The 17,916-nt window shown below is 31.2% G+C and overlaps 1 protein-coding gene across 1 annotated transcript; it reads right to left on the bottom strand.

Moving 5' to 3' along the window:
* Positions 1–6,720: 6,720 nt before the first annotated feature.
* LOC11411344 (probable copper-transporting ATPase HMA5) lies at positions 6,721–12,677 on the bottom strand. The gene is made up of 6 exons (XM_003629492.4): positions 12,200–12,677; positions 9,374–10,771; positions 8,922–9,176; positions 8,704–8,826; positions 8,120–8,602; positions 6,721–7,440 (listed from the first exon to the last, which is right to left on the bottom strand). Exons 1-6 carry the CDS (start codon positions 12,506–12,508, stop codon positions 7,024–7,026), a joined length of 2,985 nt encoding a protein of 994 aa, XP_003629540.2. The 5' UTR covers positions 12,509–12,677; the 3' UTR covers positions 6,721–7,023.
* Positions 12,678–17,916: the final 5,239 nt, after the last annotated feature.

Below are 17,916 nucleotides of genomic sequence, written 5' to 3'. Positions count from 1 at the left end.
GAATATATGAAAACACTCGTTAACAATAATTTTTAAAATATTTGATATTTTTGACATGTATAAAGCTAGATCTTGCTAACTTCAACCCTTTAGTCATTGAACACTCCTTGGTATTTCCTTGCAATGTTTCATGGATAACTGATAATTTAAACTTTTGTCCCGTTCTTTACTCCCAATTTTGTTTTATCCAACCATATTTGTTGAAATAACCTTTGCCCATCCTCACCTTTGCAAAAAAAAAATAATAATAATTTTTTAATCCATCCCTTGGTAGCTATTGAAAGAGTCTTTACGATAACTTTTTTTTTTTTTAGATAAACCAAATAACAATTGTTATTGGAAACTCACACATAAATGGAGAAATCAACGTTCACACTCAAGTTGACATTTTCGCTAAATAAAGAGCTATATATGCTATTCACAACGAAAGTATAAGAATAATTCAAACCGTTAGATCTTGGTTTAATTGGAAAACATGGATGGCTAAAGATTGAAGAGGTGGAGGTGGGGTATTAATTAACTAACATCGTGATCTCTCGGGGTATAATTTGTGGGGAACACTAGCATTTCCCCTAAATAATATGGGACATGCAGACTTATGGTAATGTATTTTAGCTGAAATGCACACTGCTAAGAATATTGGGGGACCTCTAAGAATATAGGGGCAGATTGAAAAATTATAAAAGCACTTGCAAATGTGCTCCAACGGTCTTCCTCTAAGAGCATTAACTCACAAGGTCCACAACATGTATTTAATCAAAATCAAAAGTTTATCAATGGCACCAAACTAACAAGTAACATATCGTAATATTGCTTTAAAGGGTCCAATCATGTGCAATTTTTTTATGTGAATTTGATGAAAAGTTGTTCGGCAAAACAATTAATTCTGAGTTGCCAATATCATGTGCAATCTTTCGGACAATATATTTGTAAGGTTGGGAATATACGAATTGTTATGTTTTTTTTTTTCTTCAACTGATTATAATGATTTTTTTGAAATAACTGATTATAATGATATGAACAGTTTTTTGAGAGGCATGATATGATTATGAACTATGTTTTATTTTTTAACCTCTGAAGTCACAAAAATTTTATAACATGATATCTGGAATTGAAAATTCCTAATGGTGTCTTTTGAATCAGGCCAAACTGACAAACATCGACCAGGATATAGGACAGACTTCTTTTCCCTTCCAATCTATTTTCCTCAGCAAAGTACCAATCTATTAACTGCATCTTCATCAATTTGAAATCTTAAATTCCAGATATCAGATTACAAAATCTTAATCTTTGATTGTCCTCGAGGCTTTTTGTTTATTTCTTTGGTAGGAAAGCGTAGTTTGGTAATCCCGTAGCCTTTGAAATATTTTAGAGCGACAATCAATAATAATGTTCTTAGCGAAATTTCAGTTTTGTCTAAGAGGATTGCGAGTTTTGTGTAAGAGGATTGCGGGTCAACATAAATTCAAATTTTTTAACAGGATTACAAGAGACGTTTGAGTAAAGTGACGAGTCTCAACGCATTCATACTATTAGTGCACATCATGGAGAAAGTGACATTTTAAGTACATCTTATATCATGACTTCAATTAGGTGGATTATCAACCGATTAATAACGAAATTTGGAGTGTGTGTCGACGTACAAGACATGATTTGTTAAGAATAGCTCAACAAATAACAAATGGTTTTTTTTCCTATAAATATGAGTTCTCACAAAGACAAATGGTCATATAGTTAATTTTTTAAAATCTACACGTAACTAACTCAAGTATTTCAGAACTTTAAGCATACCTTTCACCATCTATTAAATTTTTTAAAGTTCTTGTTATTTCAATTCAAAATACTCTACAATTTCCACAAATTTATCTTCAAAACATTGTCTTTCAATTCCTCTTGCTTTTCTCGCACTTTATATTTCAAGTAAGTTCAAACTCAACACTTATAATTTTCACGCTATTTACAGTCCAGTCTTGTAACTTAAAAGCTTTTTGCTTTCACACTCTTTTAATTTAATTGTCATTTTCACTTCAAATCTTTTACTTCATCAGCAGTTAACTTTAAACCGTTAAACCGTTTTTAAACAATTTCGAACACAAAACTTAAATCCAATTGAACAACATTTTTCAAAATCAACCTTTAAACGTGTTAGTATACGCCTAATAACTTGTTAGACTCCCTTAATCACAGTGATTATAGATTTATTTGTGCTTTGAATTTGGTTGATTTTCCTTAGATAAAAAATATTTGTAAACGCACACGTAGTGGAACAAGTTTGAAGTAACCTACATGTATTTTAAATATTGTTTTCGACAATTATTATAAGTTTGCATGCCTATAAGAAGTTTAAGAAACCTTGTGAACCTTCTAACAACTCTAAAACTAATAAAAAAAAAAAAGTTTAATACGCAAAGTGTTGGAATTTCTAATACCATAACTGACTTGTTAGTAGTCACACTTGACAATGTTGATACCCATGTCGTCGGTTGACTCATCATCCACCGCCTTCGTCTGACAAGGTGGATTCTTTCAACGCGGACGATATGCAGTTTGATAGGCACATTTTCAGTTTATGCACGATGTTAGTAAGGCTTTAACGTAGGAGATGGTGCGACACAGACATAACTTTCATGTAGTCACGCCCAGTAGTTGCTGACCTATTAGGCCTACCATTAGAATTAATGTTGCCGAGTCTTATTAACTCGTTGGCAGACATGTCATATGGCCAGGGTAACTTGGCCTAGGTTTTTCAAATATACCATAGAATCATGTCAGATTGACATAAGATTCGATGACGATTGTTTGACAACAGATGGACAAATAGCAACCATCAGAAGGTGAACATTTCACTCAACAGATGGGGCAGTTATCACATAGTTGATCAAGAATACAAACCATGCTTCTATGGCTATGGCCAACCAAATGGCTACATTAAACCAATTCATGGGTGTTGGTATGCTGGAACAAGGTGAAGTTCAGCAGCCTTAATTTCATAACGAAATCCTAAGGATTGACGAACATGTCCTCGTTCATTTGAATCAGAGGCCGAACGACAATCACAAGGGACACGACGTTAATGTTTTGGCCCATAACCAATGCAATGGTGTAAACTTTACCAACCACCACAATAGCAACGTTGTGTTGAAATATTGCAACCAATTAGGTTGACCACAACGTCAACCAAGTGGTTAAACAGGCCTTCAATATGTTTGGCTTCAACGCAGGGATACACCAACCCATCGTTCTATACATTCTCGTTTCGAGAATGGATACAACAGGCAAAGATCTCTAGGGGCATACACCACCCGAATGAGTTGAGTTAAATGTTCATTTTATTGGTTGATATCTTCAACAAGTGGAGAAAAATCTTTGAGAGTTGACCTAAGAAACTGCAACGATGTATGGTCATGTTGAACTTGTTTGAATGTTTTGTGGAAGTTGTGATGTAATAGCATCTAGTTCTGTTGTGTGAGTGTCACCTATGTATAATAACTAGGTCGAGAAAGTCTAGGTTGTTGTAACTAGGATCTAGAATTCAAAGTTTATAGGTACTATATATAAAACTTTGTGATTATGAATCTTCAAAGTTCATATTTGAAACCCCAGAGGGAGAGAGGGGGAAAGAGAGTGGGTATATAGCGTATCTTATATAGAGAGGTTTATGAAGTTTCGTTGTGAATTGCCACTGCCACTTAATTTCTTAGCACCTTCCTTTGTGGTTATCAGACGAAAACTACGCGTGTTGGAGGTGGTTGCTCAATGGATATTATATCTTTGTTAATCTTAATATTAGTGGTTACGGGCTTGCTAACAATAGTCTTAAAGGTTTCTTCCAAAAAAAGAAAAAAACTTTTTTTAAAGGTATTGTTAATTTAAGGAGCTTACGAAGGGAATTTTTGTCTTGAAAACATAATGAAAACAATATATATATTTTTATAATATATCTTTTAATGTGGACAAATCATAACTATATAACTTTTAATGTTAAATTACTATTTTTAGATGTTTAACCAATGCCCTAAAGATATTTATCAACATTTAGCTTATTTTTTTTTTATTTTAAAAAACTTATCTTTATACCTTGCAAAAAGATATATCTATCGGGAGCTTCTACAGTGCAGTCAGAAAACTGACTTTTTTGAAAAAGTTAATTTTGATCTTACTATTCGATTCATTTTTAAATTTGATTGCTGATTAATGATCAATAGTAATTCATCTAGTAATGCTTGCAACATCTTGGACTTACATGTACTATTTTATCGTTGACATCTTTAACATGCAAACATAGTTGATGATATTATGCGATAGTCTTAAGTGTTACACTTTTTGGAATGTTACCCTTAAAACAAGGTATGATAAAATTAGATTAAGTGCAGTCTTGTTAATCTGATGAATTGATGATACTATGAAGACTGAACTTTATAAACAGTGGGGTGCTACTCACTACACTTTTAATACTATAGTGTTGACTTCACCAGAAAAGTCATTCTCATAATTTCACCATAGAATTTTCCATATCTATATTCTTTTTAACAAAAAAGTTATTTTAAAATGAATAAGGCTAATTATTTTCGATACAGTATTAATTCTTTTCAATTGTACCATCTATGTTCAGAACTCCCAAATATTACTTATTTCTTTTGCTGCTAAAACCAAAATATGACTTCTAGTTTAAATTTAGAGTTAAATAGGTTCTTGCAAATTAAAATTGTAAGTTTTTAAGTTTAGTTTTGAAAAAAAAAATATTTATTTTTAGTCTTATTTATATTTTATAAAGACTATTTTGGAAGACTAAAAGTATCTATTTTTTATTAAAAATAAATAAATTAAAATAAGGTACTTACAACTACAATATTATAAAGTAATATTAAAATAATATATAAACTAAACTTGAAAATTTGTAATTTTGTAAGGATTAAAAACATATTTAACTTTTAAATTATGATAGTGAAATTAAAAGACATCAATAATTAGGCAAAATAAATATTCTTTCATTCATTTTAAAATTAATGGAGTATTTGTTAGTATAATAATGTGAGGAAAACTACCTCACGACATGATAATTGACGTATATAAGTTTTTTTTTTTTTGGTAGAATTGACGTATATAAGTTATTAACGAAGGAATATGTCAATGTACTTTAGTGATATTTCATTCATTTCCAAAGATACGTCGCATTTTTATAAAGTATATTATCCAGAAAATTTGCTTTAACAATATTTTTAACTAATATATAAATATAAATGTTAGCATATAAAATGTTGTTTTATTTTTTCGATGAATATCTTCAAAATATAAAAAAGAATTATAAATAAATAAATCTATTATTGATCAAAATTGTATATTGACATTGTATAAAAATTGACAGTGACATGTATTTAAAAATGAAGAGGCTACATGCCTTTATTTAAAAAGATTCGTATCAAATGAATAACAAATTGAAATAACCCGTTAATTTTTTGATCTTATTGATAAGAGCCTCTAAAAAAATATTTGTTTTTTTTAAACGTAAAACTTTTATTTTTGGATCTTAGGATACAAATTGAAATGACCCGTTAATTAATTAACTTATGATGACTTGCGATTCCCGGAAAGCACGAGATGCCAAAAAGTTTAAAATAATTAATTAACTTATGGATTTTGTGGTGTATACGGTTACGCGCTAACTTTGGTACTACTGCTACGAAGTTGATACACAATTTTATAAAAGACAAAGCTTGGATATCAACGCAAAAGTTTTTAAAAGAACTCAACATAAGTCTGATTTAATGTTGGCTTATTCAGTCTCTAATTTCTCCCATATATCCTAGATGCATATTCTAGATATGTATCTATGATGAGGGAGGGAGGGAGGAAGAGAGAGACATATAACAAAATTAACTGATACGATGACATCACCACGTGTTATTTCACCAATGTTCTCGAGGATACTTGTAGGATATTATGTAACCCTTCCAACAATATGGAGCTTTGGTTGACGTGTTCATGCCAAAGAAGCGAAACAAGGAAGGAAAATCGTTCAACTTTGCAAGATTCATAGGGGTAATCGACACAAGGAAACTAAAAGATCATCTAAGGAGAAAATGATTTGGCATGTATGATAAAAGATGATTTCAAAATCCTCAACACAATAATACGTATTTCCGCGTTTATCAAAAATAAATTACGAAACCACATAGGCCGCACATTAGTTTAGACTATTCTATTAGTTTGAAAGAATTCTAAATCAAAGTTTAGACTTTGTTAACTATTCATTCAATGATTACTATTGGTTGAATGTATATTTTCTAAGATTATGATATAACTTCACGTATCCCTCATTATAGTTGATACAAATTGGATGAAACCAACAACGGGGTGCTACAAATGCAACATTGACGTGTCATTCTCTTCACATCAAAATCAATTTGGGATTGACATTTGCATTCGTGATGTAGATGACCAATTTGTTCCCACAAAAACAGTTTGGATTTCGCCTATACGTAGTGTAGATATAAGGGAAGCCTTGGCCTTCTACATGCAATCACTTGGGTTCTTGAATTGCATCTGAGACCATTGGACTTTACACTAAGCCAAAAAAGTGGTTGATCTTAATAGTGATAAGAACGACATTGCTGAATTTGAAGACATTAATAATAAGTGTGATCGTTTTTTCTTCTCCCATTTGAAAAACTCTCCTATTAAGTTTACTATAGACAAACAAATGAAACCGTTCATGTTTCACCGCGGATGACCAGATCTCTAGCAAATTTTCATATTTACATTGATGTATCTACATTTGTTGAACAACTTACTATAAGAAATACTATAAACATCTTTTCTTAAAAAAAAAAAATCCAATATTCTTCGTATTCAAGATCAATATTGAAATTAAACATCTTGTTTTACTAAAACTAATTACTTTTTTTTTAATAGAAAAAACTACTTTTTCATTTACATTGAAATTACAATTGCAACATAACAAAATGTTGCTCCCAACAAACAAGACTAATTATTATACTTACAAATTTACAAATGACAAGTTGATCATTCAATTTGAATACCATTCATCTCCAAGTTGTTAAGCTTGGTTGGTTTCTTGTATTTCTTCAACAAGAGAGAAGAGCAAACAACACTGATAGAAGAAGCAGCCATTGCAGCTCCAGCAATCCAAGGTGGTAACCTAAATTTAGTAGAAGGAAAAAGTATGCCAGCAGCAATAGGAATGGCTAGAATATTATAACCTAAAGCCCAAATATAATTTAGACGTATACGTGAGAAAGTTTTCTTTGCAAGGTCAATGGCAATTATTATATCCTCTAAGTTACTCTTCATAAGAACAATGTCAGCTGCTTCAATAGCAATGTCTGTTCCAGCACCAATTGCCATTCCAACATCAGCTGCTACTAGTGCTGGTGAATCATTGATACCATCTCCTACCATTCCTACTGTGTATCCAGAATTCTGCCACCAAGTATGTCAAATAACTATCACAAGATTGTCTAAAGATTATATAGGGTTAATATATTTTTGGTCCCTACAAATTTTAATTATTTGAAGTCTAAGTAAATTTTGTTCAATTTTAATATATAAAAAAATGAAGGTTTAAATATGATTTTAGTTTTTGCAATTATTGCAAATTATTTTGAACTCGGATAAATAAAGTCTGACCAAAAATTGTTGCCAGCAAAAATCAAATTCGAGTTTTCCTGAATGATTCGTCCTAGAGGAGCTTATTGACTATTTGAGTCCAATTACTTGGTTAGTCCAGCTAAATATTTTGTTCAGATTCAATCCTTACAAATTAAACACGGTTGGTTTTAGTCTCTGACGTCATATGTGACCCAATAAAATCACGTCACGTGACCCAATAAGCTGACGTTAAAGATTAAATAACAGCAGTTATTGAATTTGACCATGAGAGGAAACCCTAAGAGTGTGTTGGGATGGGGGAATGTTTGAGGGAATGTTTTGTTTTGAGGGAATTCAAACTACTTTGAGGTGAATTCAAAACAATAGAATTCACCAAAGTAGTTGAATTCCCTCAAAACATTACATTCCCTCAAAACATTCCTCCATCCAAACACACTCTAAAGGAGTGAAGCAATAATTTGGTAATTGGGGACCATAATTTTGTGTGTACCTGCAATTCTTTTACTTTAATAGCTTTAGTCTCAGGTTGAGCCTCAGCCATGACAGTTTCAATACCAGCTTGTCTAGCTATAGAATTTGCAGTTCCCCAATTATCACCTGTCACCATTATGCTCTTTATTTTCATGGATTTAAGAATAGAAATAACTTCTTTTGCATCAGGTTTCAGTGGATCAGACACAGCCAAAACTCCAACAATTTCTCCATCCAATGATACCAAAATTCCTGTTTGAGCCATGTTTTCAGCTTCTGCTAGTATTTCTTCAGCTTCCACTGAAATAGCTATGTTATGATCTAACATCAGTTTTTTATTTCCAACCATTATTTCCTTGTTTTGAACAATTGCTTTCACTCCATGTCCTGCAATAGACACAAATTCTTTTGCTTGTGGCCATGATGGGTTATTTTGTTCATCTTGTGTGATATTTTTGGCATGATCAACAATGGACTTTGCTATTGGATGTTCACTATTCACCTAATGATGTAGATATAACAATCAACATTATTGAACAATGTTACAACTATGAATAGACCATTGATTTAGTAGAAGAATATTAAAAGTAGAAGAAGCCTTGCCTCTGCTGCAGCAACAAGTTCATAGAAATCTTTAACTGGCATATTCTTGAAGAGTTTTGTAGTTACAACCACTGGCTTCCCAATAGTGAGAGTTCCTGTCTTATCGAACACAATGCAATTCACCTGAAAAATTGTAAGTAACAAGTTAGTTTCCTACTGTTGAAATGGCAAGTTGAGAGAACAATGGATGCATGCAATTGCCAATGTTATTTACTCACCTTGTGTGCACTTTCTAATGCTTGGCCACCTTTGATCAACACACCTTGAGTTGCACCAACTCCGGTACCAACCATGACCGCTGTAGGAGTGGCTAGGCCTAGAGCACAAGGACAAGCTATGACCATGACTGAAATTCCAAACTGAAGTGCAAGCTCAAAACTATTCATAGAAGATGGTATCCATGATTTTGGGTATGAATGCAATTTTCCAGCTACAAACCATGATATCCATGTTGAAAGAGATAACACAATCACCTACAAAAAACAGGCACCAGTAAGTATATGTAAAATACAATTATATTATTTGACTTAAATGTTTAAACACATAATGCATGTCTGAAATCACGGTGAATTTGACAAAATCATATTGACACCGTGATTTTGTTGAAGCTCAGTAGTTTAGTTTTCGTAAAAATCACGGAGCTAAGTTAGTATTAGTAATTTACACTTACTATAGGAACAAAGTATTTAGAAATCTGGTCAGCATATTTCTGGACAGGAGCTTTAGCCATCTGAGCAGACTCAACAAGTCTAACAATCTGTGAAAGTGCAGTTTCTGATCCAATCCTTGTTACCTTAACATGCAAAACACCATTTTCATTCACAGTACCACCAATCACCATATCACCCTTCATCTTAGCAACAGGCTTTGCCTCACCAGTTATCATACTCTCATTTACATGACTTTGTCCCCAAACAACAAAACCATCCGATGCTACTTTCGTGCCCGGCACAACTTTGATCACATCATTCTTCTGTATCAACCTGCTATCAATTTCTCTTTCACCTAGAACATTTCCCTTATCATCATCAAGAGTTAGTAAGGTTGCTGTATCAGGTGTTAAATCCATGAGTTTCGCAATAGCTTGTGATGTTTTCCCTTTAGCCAACACTTCCAAATACTTGCCAAGTAGAATAAAAGAAATAAGCATAGAACTTGTTTCAAAAAAATCACTTCCTTCGAAATGGGAAGAAAATGTAGCTCTTCCAACAACATAAACAGAATAGAAATAAGCTGCATTTGTTCCTAATGCTATCAACAAATCCATGTTTGCATAACCTTTGCTCAAAGCTTTATAGGCTCCAACATAAAATCTTCTTCCTATGACAAACTGTACCGGTGTCGAAAACTCCCACCGTATGAGCAATCCAATATTCAACATATTGACAATTTTGACCTCTAAAACATTTTTAACTCCAGGTATATACATAAGAACCATAGATGTTAAAAAAACAGGAACAGTAAAAACCAAACTCCAAATTAATAATTTAAAGTATCTATTAATTTCCTCTTGTTTATGTGCTTTTCTTCCACCATCATTTGGAAATATTGTGGCTCTAAAACACCCTGATCCTGAAGATTCAATGAGTTCAATGAAAGTTCTTGGACCAGTCATATAAGGTTTATAAGTTAAGACAATTTTATTAATGTCTAAATATGTTTCTATGGTTTCAACACCTTGAAGTGTCCTAAGAGATTGTTCAATGATATACATTGATTGTTCATTTTTTATGCCATCAATTTTAAGTTCAATTTTGCTTATGTGTTCCCCTTTGCTTATTAATATGGGATTAAAACCTGTGTTTGATATAGTTTCCATTAGTTGAGTGTAGCTTATAATCTTTGGATCATAACGAATTTCTGCTTCTTCAGTTGCCAAGGCCACTTGTGCTATTTGCACCCCACGAAGGGATTGAAGAACTGATTGCACGTTGGAGGAGCAAGAAGTACAAGTCATGCCCCCTATGTGTACTCTACATATTTGAAATGAAGTGTTGTTGGAACTATCATCTTCCATGGATTTGGCCTCAAATCCAGCATCTTCAATGGCGTCACGTATGCTCTCTTCCTGTGTACAAAAAAAATAGTTTAAATGAAAAGAGAGAAAAAGAACATTTTGTATGAACATTTGTTTGCAAAATATGGTTTCACAAGTGTGGTTCGGTATGAGTTCTTCAAGTATTTAGGAGTAATTTCGGTGGTGGCTTATTTGAAAGGCAAAGAACGATCAAATTTTCAACTCAAAAGTAGAAGAGGTGGTGGATTCCAAAAAAAGTTATCATGGGAAATAAGTCGACTACTTGTGTATTTATTATGAATGGCTCAAGTTATATTTTGAGGTAATTTTTTTTTTTGAGAAGGACTAGTACTACTTATTCTTCATCATATTGTAAGATTTAGTACCTCTTGTACTTATCTATGCTTTTTATTAATAGAGTTTTCAATTAATTAAAATTATAAAATTTGCACATATTGAGAAAATCAATAAAATTTTTTATTTTTGATAACATTAACATCATAGTCTAATTATTATCTAACGACACTTATTTTTCTCTAACAAGAAGAAAAATACTTAAGAATATATTTTTTTTGACAAAGCTTAAGAATAATTTTGAAAAAACAATTCTTAATATAGGTTTTTTTTTTTTTTAAGTTTAGGTTCCTTCTAAAAAAAATAGTATTTAATATTTTTTAGGTTTATTAATTTGAACTTTGAAAATAACAATTAAAATTAAAATGAAAACAGTTTTGGTAAGAAAAAGAATACTTAAAAAAGAAAAAAAAAAAAAAAAGGAACGGATGGAGTGTATTTAAAGATCACGTTTAAAAATAATAGAGATGCTAACCGGTGCCCGGGGCACTGGTTAAGAATGATAAAAAAGGAAATTATATAATAATTATTGAATTGAAAATTGTGTAATATTAAAAAAAGTCAAAAATATTTCTTTTTATAGTAATAATTTCCTTTTTTTCATCCTTAACCAGTGTCCAGGACACCGGTTAGTATGACCCTAAAAATAAATTGTCTCTTTAGAATTTTCAGCCTACAATCTAAAAAAATATAATTAAAAAGAAAGAATGTCATTTTCTTGAATGCAGATATAACATGCCTTCCTCTTCAGCTTCCTTAACTAATCAGATGCAAGATATATTATACATAATTTAAATTTTTGATAGTGTTTGTATATATAATTGGATAATACTCATTTAAATAATATGTGAAAGTAGATTTCTCACAAACAAAAATGTGAAAGTAGATAATTTAAAGAAGAATATACACGTGTTGATATGCATATCATTTGCTAATTACAAATATTACTCTCTAAGTTGTTTTATGAAAAGTATTCACAATTTTTTTACCATAAGTAATCTCCTAGAGAAAGAAGTAGACACGTAACATTTCAATTCGATTTTCTTATTTATAAGACCAAGGAACATATATACAAAATAAATAATAAGAATATAAATAAAATGTTGAGATTGAACATATACTCACGTTAACAATGGTGGGAAGATATAGAACCTGGGCTTTATCATTCAAGACATCAACAACAGCCTCTCGAATACCAGGTAAACGTTTGATGGCTTTCTCAACTGATCCAGCACAGGCAGCACATGTCATTCCCATAACGCAGAAAACAACAGTTATGGCCACCTCTGAGCCTTCACCCATCGACGACGACGTTCCTTTCGGATACGTCGTCATCGACGGATAGTGTGACTCAGGTGACAGGTTCCCACAGCACCGCAAGTGCAATCCTCCATTTATGCATTCCCAAGCACCATCAAACTTTTTACGACCCATTAATATCAATAATTGTTCCTAATACATTTATTGATGATTACTTTTAAGCACTGATGATTAGTGGTTACTACCTTTTTTTAAAGCTTTTTACACTTTATATCATCCAGTGCATAAATTCCTTGGTTCCTTTTGTAGTTATATTTATAGAAGAATCCAATGATAAATAAAGGGCATGATTCGTGTGGGATTGTAGAAGCAAAGGAAAGAGGGTGCGCATATGATTGAGGATTAGTGGGGTAGTAAGAGACGTACTCCTAACCTTATTTTATTCCCAATGGGCTAGCTTACTTAACTAATGTTATATATTAATCAAGAGGCTTTCTCTTGATATCATTTCAAATTATATTAAACGGGTGAGGCCTAAGTTATCCTTATAATAAATAAGATTCGATTTTGAAACGAAATAAATGGAGGTTACATGTTGAATGAAGGAAATTAAGAATTTTGATGTTTTTGAGATGAAAATAGTAATTGATAGTAAAGAAAAATATATCGACGAGCCTACATTTTTCCTTGATTAATTGAGAGTAATTTACATCTGATGATAAACACGATTAGATTTTAGAACGAAAAAGATGTAAATCACATGTTAAATGAAGGAGATAATTTTTTTTAATGTTTTTAAGATGAAAATGATAACCGATTATAAGAAGAAAAATGAAGAAAATATGATTTTTCTTTGATACAAGTAAATTACCCTCAATTCATATAGGGATAACGTATAAAAAATCTATGACACGAAGAAGAGATCCAAATAAGAACAAGATATGCTTAAAAAGAAATCATACCGTTTAACATGTAATAATTACTCAAGTGTCAAAAACAAAGCAAAAAAACAAACATTTATGTGTTATAACAGGACACGAGAATAGATAATTACAAATATTGAAATATTGAATAGTGGAGATAATATAAACTATAACAAAACCTACTAATTATTGGTGTAAAAAATACTAACACACAAGACTTTTATTTATATTGTCAAATCTTTACATATTTCTTCCTATTATATGATATTGGACATTTTCCCAACACTAATTCACATATTTACATTATGAGATGGAGAATCTAAAACGAACCGGCTGATTACTCCACCATGGATTAGGTTTAGATTACAGTTAGGTCGTCTAATCGTGTTAAAAAAAAAAAAAAAAAAACTATAGTCTAATAGCCTAAATTAGGCTGAAGGAAATACCATATTTATTTTAAGGTTTTTTCTAGATTACCTTTGAAAATGGTGGGTAATTTACCCACCAACCAATCATAATGAGCAATTTATTGGTGGGGTCAAGATAGTTTATAGATACCACCTAAAAAGATGAATGTTTATTGGTTGGAGTAAATTACCCACCATTTTTTCATGGGTACCCTAGTTGTCACCTTATTTTAAATAAACAAGGCTAACTATGACTTTTTTATAGTCTAACCTAAATTAGGCTGAAGGACATACCATATTTACTTTAAATAAATAAGGCTATGACTTTTTTAAAAAACCCATTTAACTATATCACAAAAATATGATAATATATTTAATGGTCTATGCGACTATGCCTAAGGTTGGTAATTTGGAGGAGAAGGGGAGTTTTGGAGGGTTGAGATTAGAGAAAAAATAGATAAATCTTTCAAAATTTACTATAAAGTGATTTTGTAGAGAATGATAAATTAATACAAATGATTAATATATTTTTAATTTTGAAAGTATTATAACATATATTAGTTTGAAAGTATTGTAACAACATAGATTAGACTTGAAATTTTTTCTCAAAACTCCAAAAACGGATCTCATCCCGTGACTACACCATGTAGTGGAATTTTTTTTTTTGTTTTGACAAAAATAAAATGATATTTATTCATTCAAATCGAGAGATTACATCATTCAACACCGCTAAAAATGTAAAGGATGAATCTGCGAAAAAACTCACAACATCCAAGTTAATAGCATATAACAGCATAATGCCTACAAAAATATATGATAGATAAAATTAAAGTCACCGGAATATCCATGGCCTCCGGATCTGCAACGTTGACGTCCAAATCTTTGATTGAATAATCGATCTTTCAATTGGAATAAAATGAACACCGCAAGAAGACGGGAAAACAAACAACGCCGCACAAGAAGACGAACAACAAACCACCACACTTAGATGATGAAATCACAAAGAAAAAAAACCTAGATCTATGTGAAAGTCACTTATTTAGATTTAAATAGAGAGAAAAAGATGAAGAGGGGTGACTTTAGATCAAGAATTGACCCAAAACCACCCCCAATGAAGAAACGCGAAGAGAAAACCTAGAGAGAGAAAATTAGGGCCGGCTTATTGTAAAAAAATAATATATATTCACCATGTAGTGGAATCTTAACTATTAAACATTAATAAAGTGAGAGTATTTAAAGATTAAAAAGAAGAGAGAGATGGCTATTAAATATTAGGATTAAAACTGCAGATAAAATTGGAGAGGCTCAATTGGAGGAAATCTTTTCCTCCCAAAACCCTCCAAACTCCTCTGACGTAATTTTTTAGTTCTCTAAATTAGAGAAATTTTTAGGCTAAACTGCACTTTTCGCCCCCTATATTTTAAAATGTTGCAATTTTGGTCCCCTATTAAAAAAAATAGCAATTTTGGCCCCTTTCATCCAAAAATTTCTGAGAAGACGCCACGTGTCCAAAAAAAGGGCCATAATTGCAACTTTTTGTAAAGATAAGGGGTTAAAAAACATATTTCCCTTATGTTAGGAGGTCAAAAGAGCATATTTCCCTAAACATAGGGGATCACTTTTGCTTTTTTTTTAATATGGAACCAAAATTGCAACATTTTAAAACTTAGAGGGCGAAAAGTGAAGTTTAGCCAAATTTTTATTATGAAAAAAAAAAAAAAAAAAACTAAATTTCTCAAAGCCCTACTTCCAAAGCTCTCAACTCTTTTTGCTTCTTTCTTCATTTTTTTACAAGTCTTCCCCTCACCTTTCCTCAAAAACTCTCAAATAGAGCCTAAAACTTGTCCTATTTAACATGTTTGTTTTGGTGGTGTGTGCATTTAAACACCCATTGATTCAAAACTTTGTAATTTTAAGTTTGAAAAATGAGATTTATACAATTATTTTAAAACAATTATATCTCTCATATTCTCATTGTGTTTTTACTCTTTCGTGTCAATATCTATATTTCTTTGTTTATATTCACATAAATTGTCAACAAAAAAAATTGTTCAAATAACGTAGTCGTAGGGTAGCGATGCACAAACTCGTTTTCAACTGACGATTAGTTTATTAGTTTTTTTTAACTTTGATGTAGATATGATGACAAGCCTAGCATACTTTCAGACTAAATTAGACTTTCAAAAGGAGTGGATCAATATTTAAAAAGAAAAGAAAAAAAAACCCTTTAACATGTAACAAATCATACTTGAACATTGAGTTTTTAGAACATGATAACAGAGGTTTTATGAGAGTAAACATACTTCCATCCAAGTATCATGATAACAACTATGGATGGAAGTATGTTTGATATGGTGGTGTAGTTTAAGATTTAAAAGTGTTTTTTTCCTTATTAGGTATCAGATTCGAGTGGACAATGCAATTATTCCACTAAATTAGTTGTTACTTAAGGTTGATGTTTATTTTTTTATTTTTAAGTTATTTAATAAATTACATTATCAAGTATTATTTGTTTTCAAAAAATTAAAAATATACACTATGATGGGGATGTTATGTTCCTTCTCAACAGTTTTTACCATTTAATTGATTCTCTATTTGCCTCTCACATCACCATATGCATGTTGGGTGGCATTAACTAGTTTGTTAAAATCTTTTTAAATGGACAAACATCTCACAAAATTGACAGCTTCTGTTTGAGAACTTGTCCTTATTCCTTCTTCCTAATAGAATAGGAGTTCATGTTACTTTGCCTTCACGGTTTCTCTTGGTTGTTCCCACTCTCTAGAGAGAGAAAAAATTCTTATGTTAGTCCCGTACCATCAATCCATCATCATATATCACTTAGTAATAACTTGATATATTTAGGGACGACTTTGCTTATTTTATATTATCACATTCGTAATCTATTGCGATCAACACTGTCATTAACATTAATTTTTTATGAGGTAAACTTTAAATACTGTTTTATTAGGATTTGAATATTTTTAGGAAATGTTTCTCATATTGCATTTCAGTCATAATCAAGTGTACAATATATTTTAGTACATTAATATAAAGTTTGGAGTTAAATAAAGATGCAACTATAGATCATGATCGGTTACATTAGTTTGTCTACAACTAAACTCCGTACAAGAGTTTTCAAAATAAGAAGCAAAACTATGCCTACATTCCAACACCACATGACCAAAATTGTGTTATGTCATTCCGACCATTGTTGAAGCATACAACAATTTTTTTCGAGTCAAGAACAAAATAAAAAAATTTATGATGTAGATCGTAAAACCAGCAATGGAGAGCGTAGAAGAGGTTGAGAGCTTCCCCCACATAAACATTACAAACGGGAGAAAAAAAAATGTTTTTTTGCAAGGACAAACATGATTCATCATCTCTTATGCACATACATATTCTAACATGATTCATATAAAATAAGAAAGAAGCATCGATGTTGTACTTAAAACGACCATGTAACGGCTTGACGATAAATTCGATAAATGTACCAAACATCACATGTAATAAAGTAATTAGTAGATATCATATCCACATGAATTGTTATTTGACTTGACAATTAAATTAAACTTAATTTAAAACAATAGATTGGGGGTTTTGCATTTGTTTGCAAAGAAAGCAAAGTGAATCATAATGATGAAATCAATTAGGGTGTAATATTAAAAATAAAATAAAAAAATCAGGGAAGGAGATTTTTTTTTTATTAATTAGTACCTTGAGGTATACAAGGTTGTGTTCTTACCACTAAGTTAGCATCTCAAATTTATTATAATTGTTATGATTTTTTCTGTAGAAGATATTGAGAAAGAAAAAAAAACAATTTTAGTAATTTTTCAAAAAAAGTATTCCATGTATGATTAAGATTTTCTCATTTTTATTTAGAAGATATAAAGAAACTAAATTTAACTAATTATTCTATGACAAACAATTGTCTCGTATGAATTGTACCTACTTCACTCTTTAGTGATTCATTTCTAGAAAAGCAACTTGAAAACATTGAAGAGTACAAAAATTGTAATTGCCGTATTACGTTTTATTTTTATTTTTTTTTATGTCGAGGATATAAAAAAATTATAATTGGTGAATAAAAAAAGCTCTAGATTTAGTATTTTTGTTTTCTGTAAACAAAGCGATAAACATCATTATAAATTCACACACAAAGTGAAAGATCCATTGTCGAACCCAAGGCACCACGAAAGAGACCAAACATAACAATGTTGGTACTACTAAGGGTGAAATTACTCCT

This window comes from Medicago truncatula, chromosome 8 (genome assembly GCF_003473485.1).
Source record: "Medicago truncatula cultivar Jemalong A17 chromosome 8, MtrunA17r5.0-ANR, whole genome shotgun sequence".
Lineage (NCBI taxonomy): Eukaryota > Viridiplantae > Streptophyta > Magnoliopsida > Fabales > Fabaceae > Medicago > Medicago truncatula.
The sequence above is the reverse complement of the archived record's forward strand: the minus strand, read 5'-3'. Positions and strand labels throughout refer to the sequence as shown.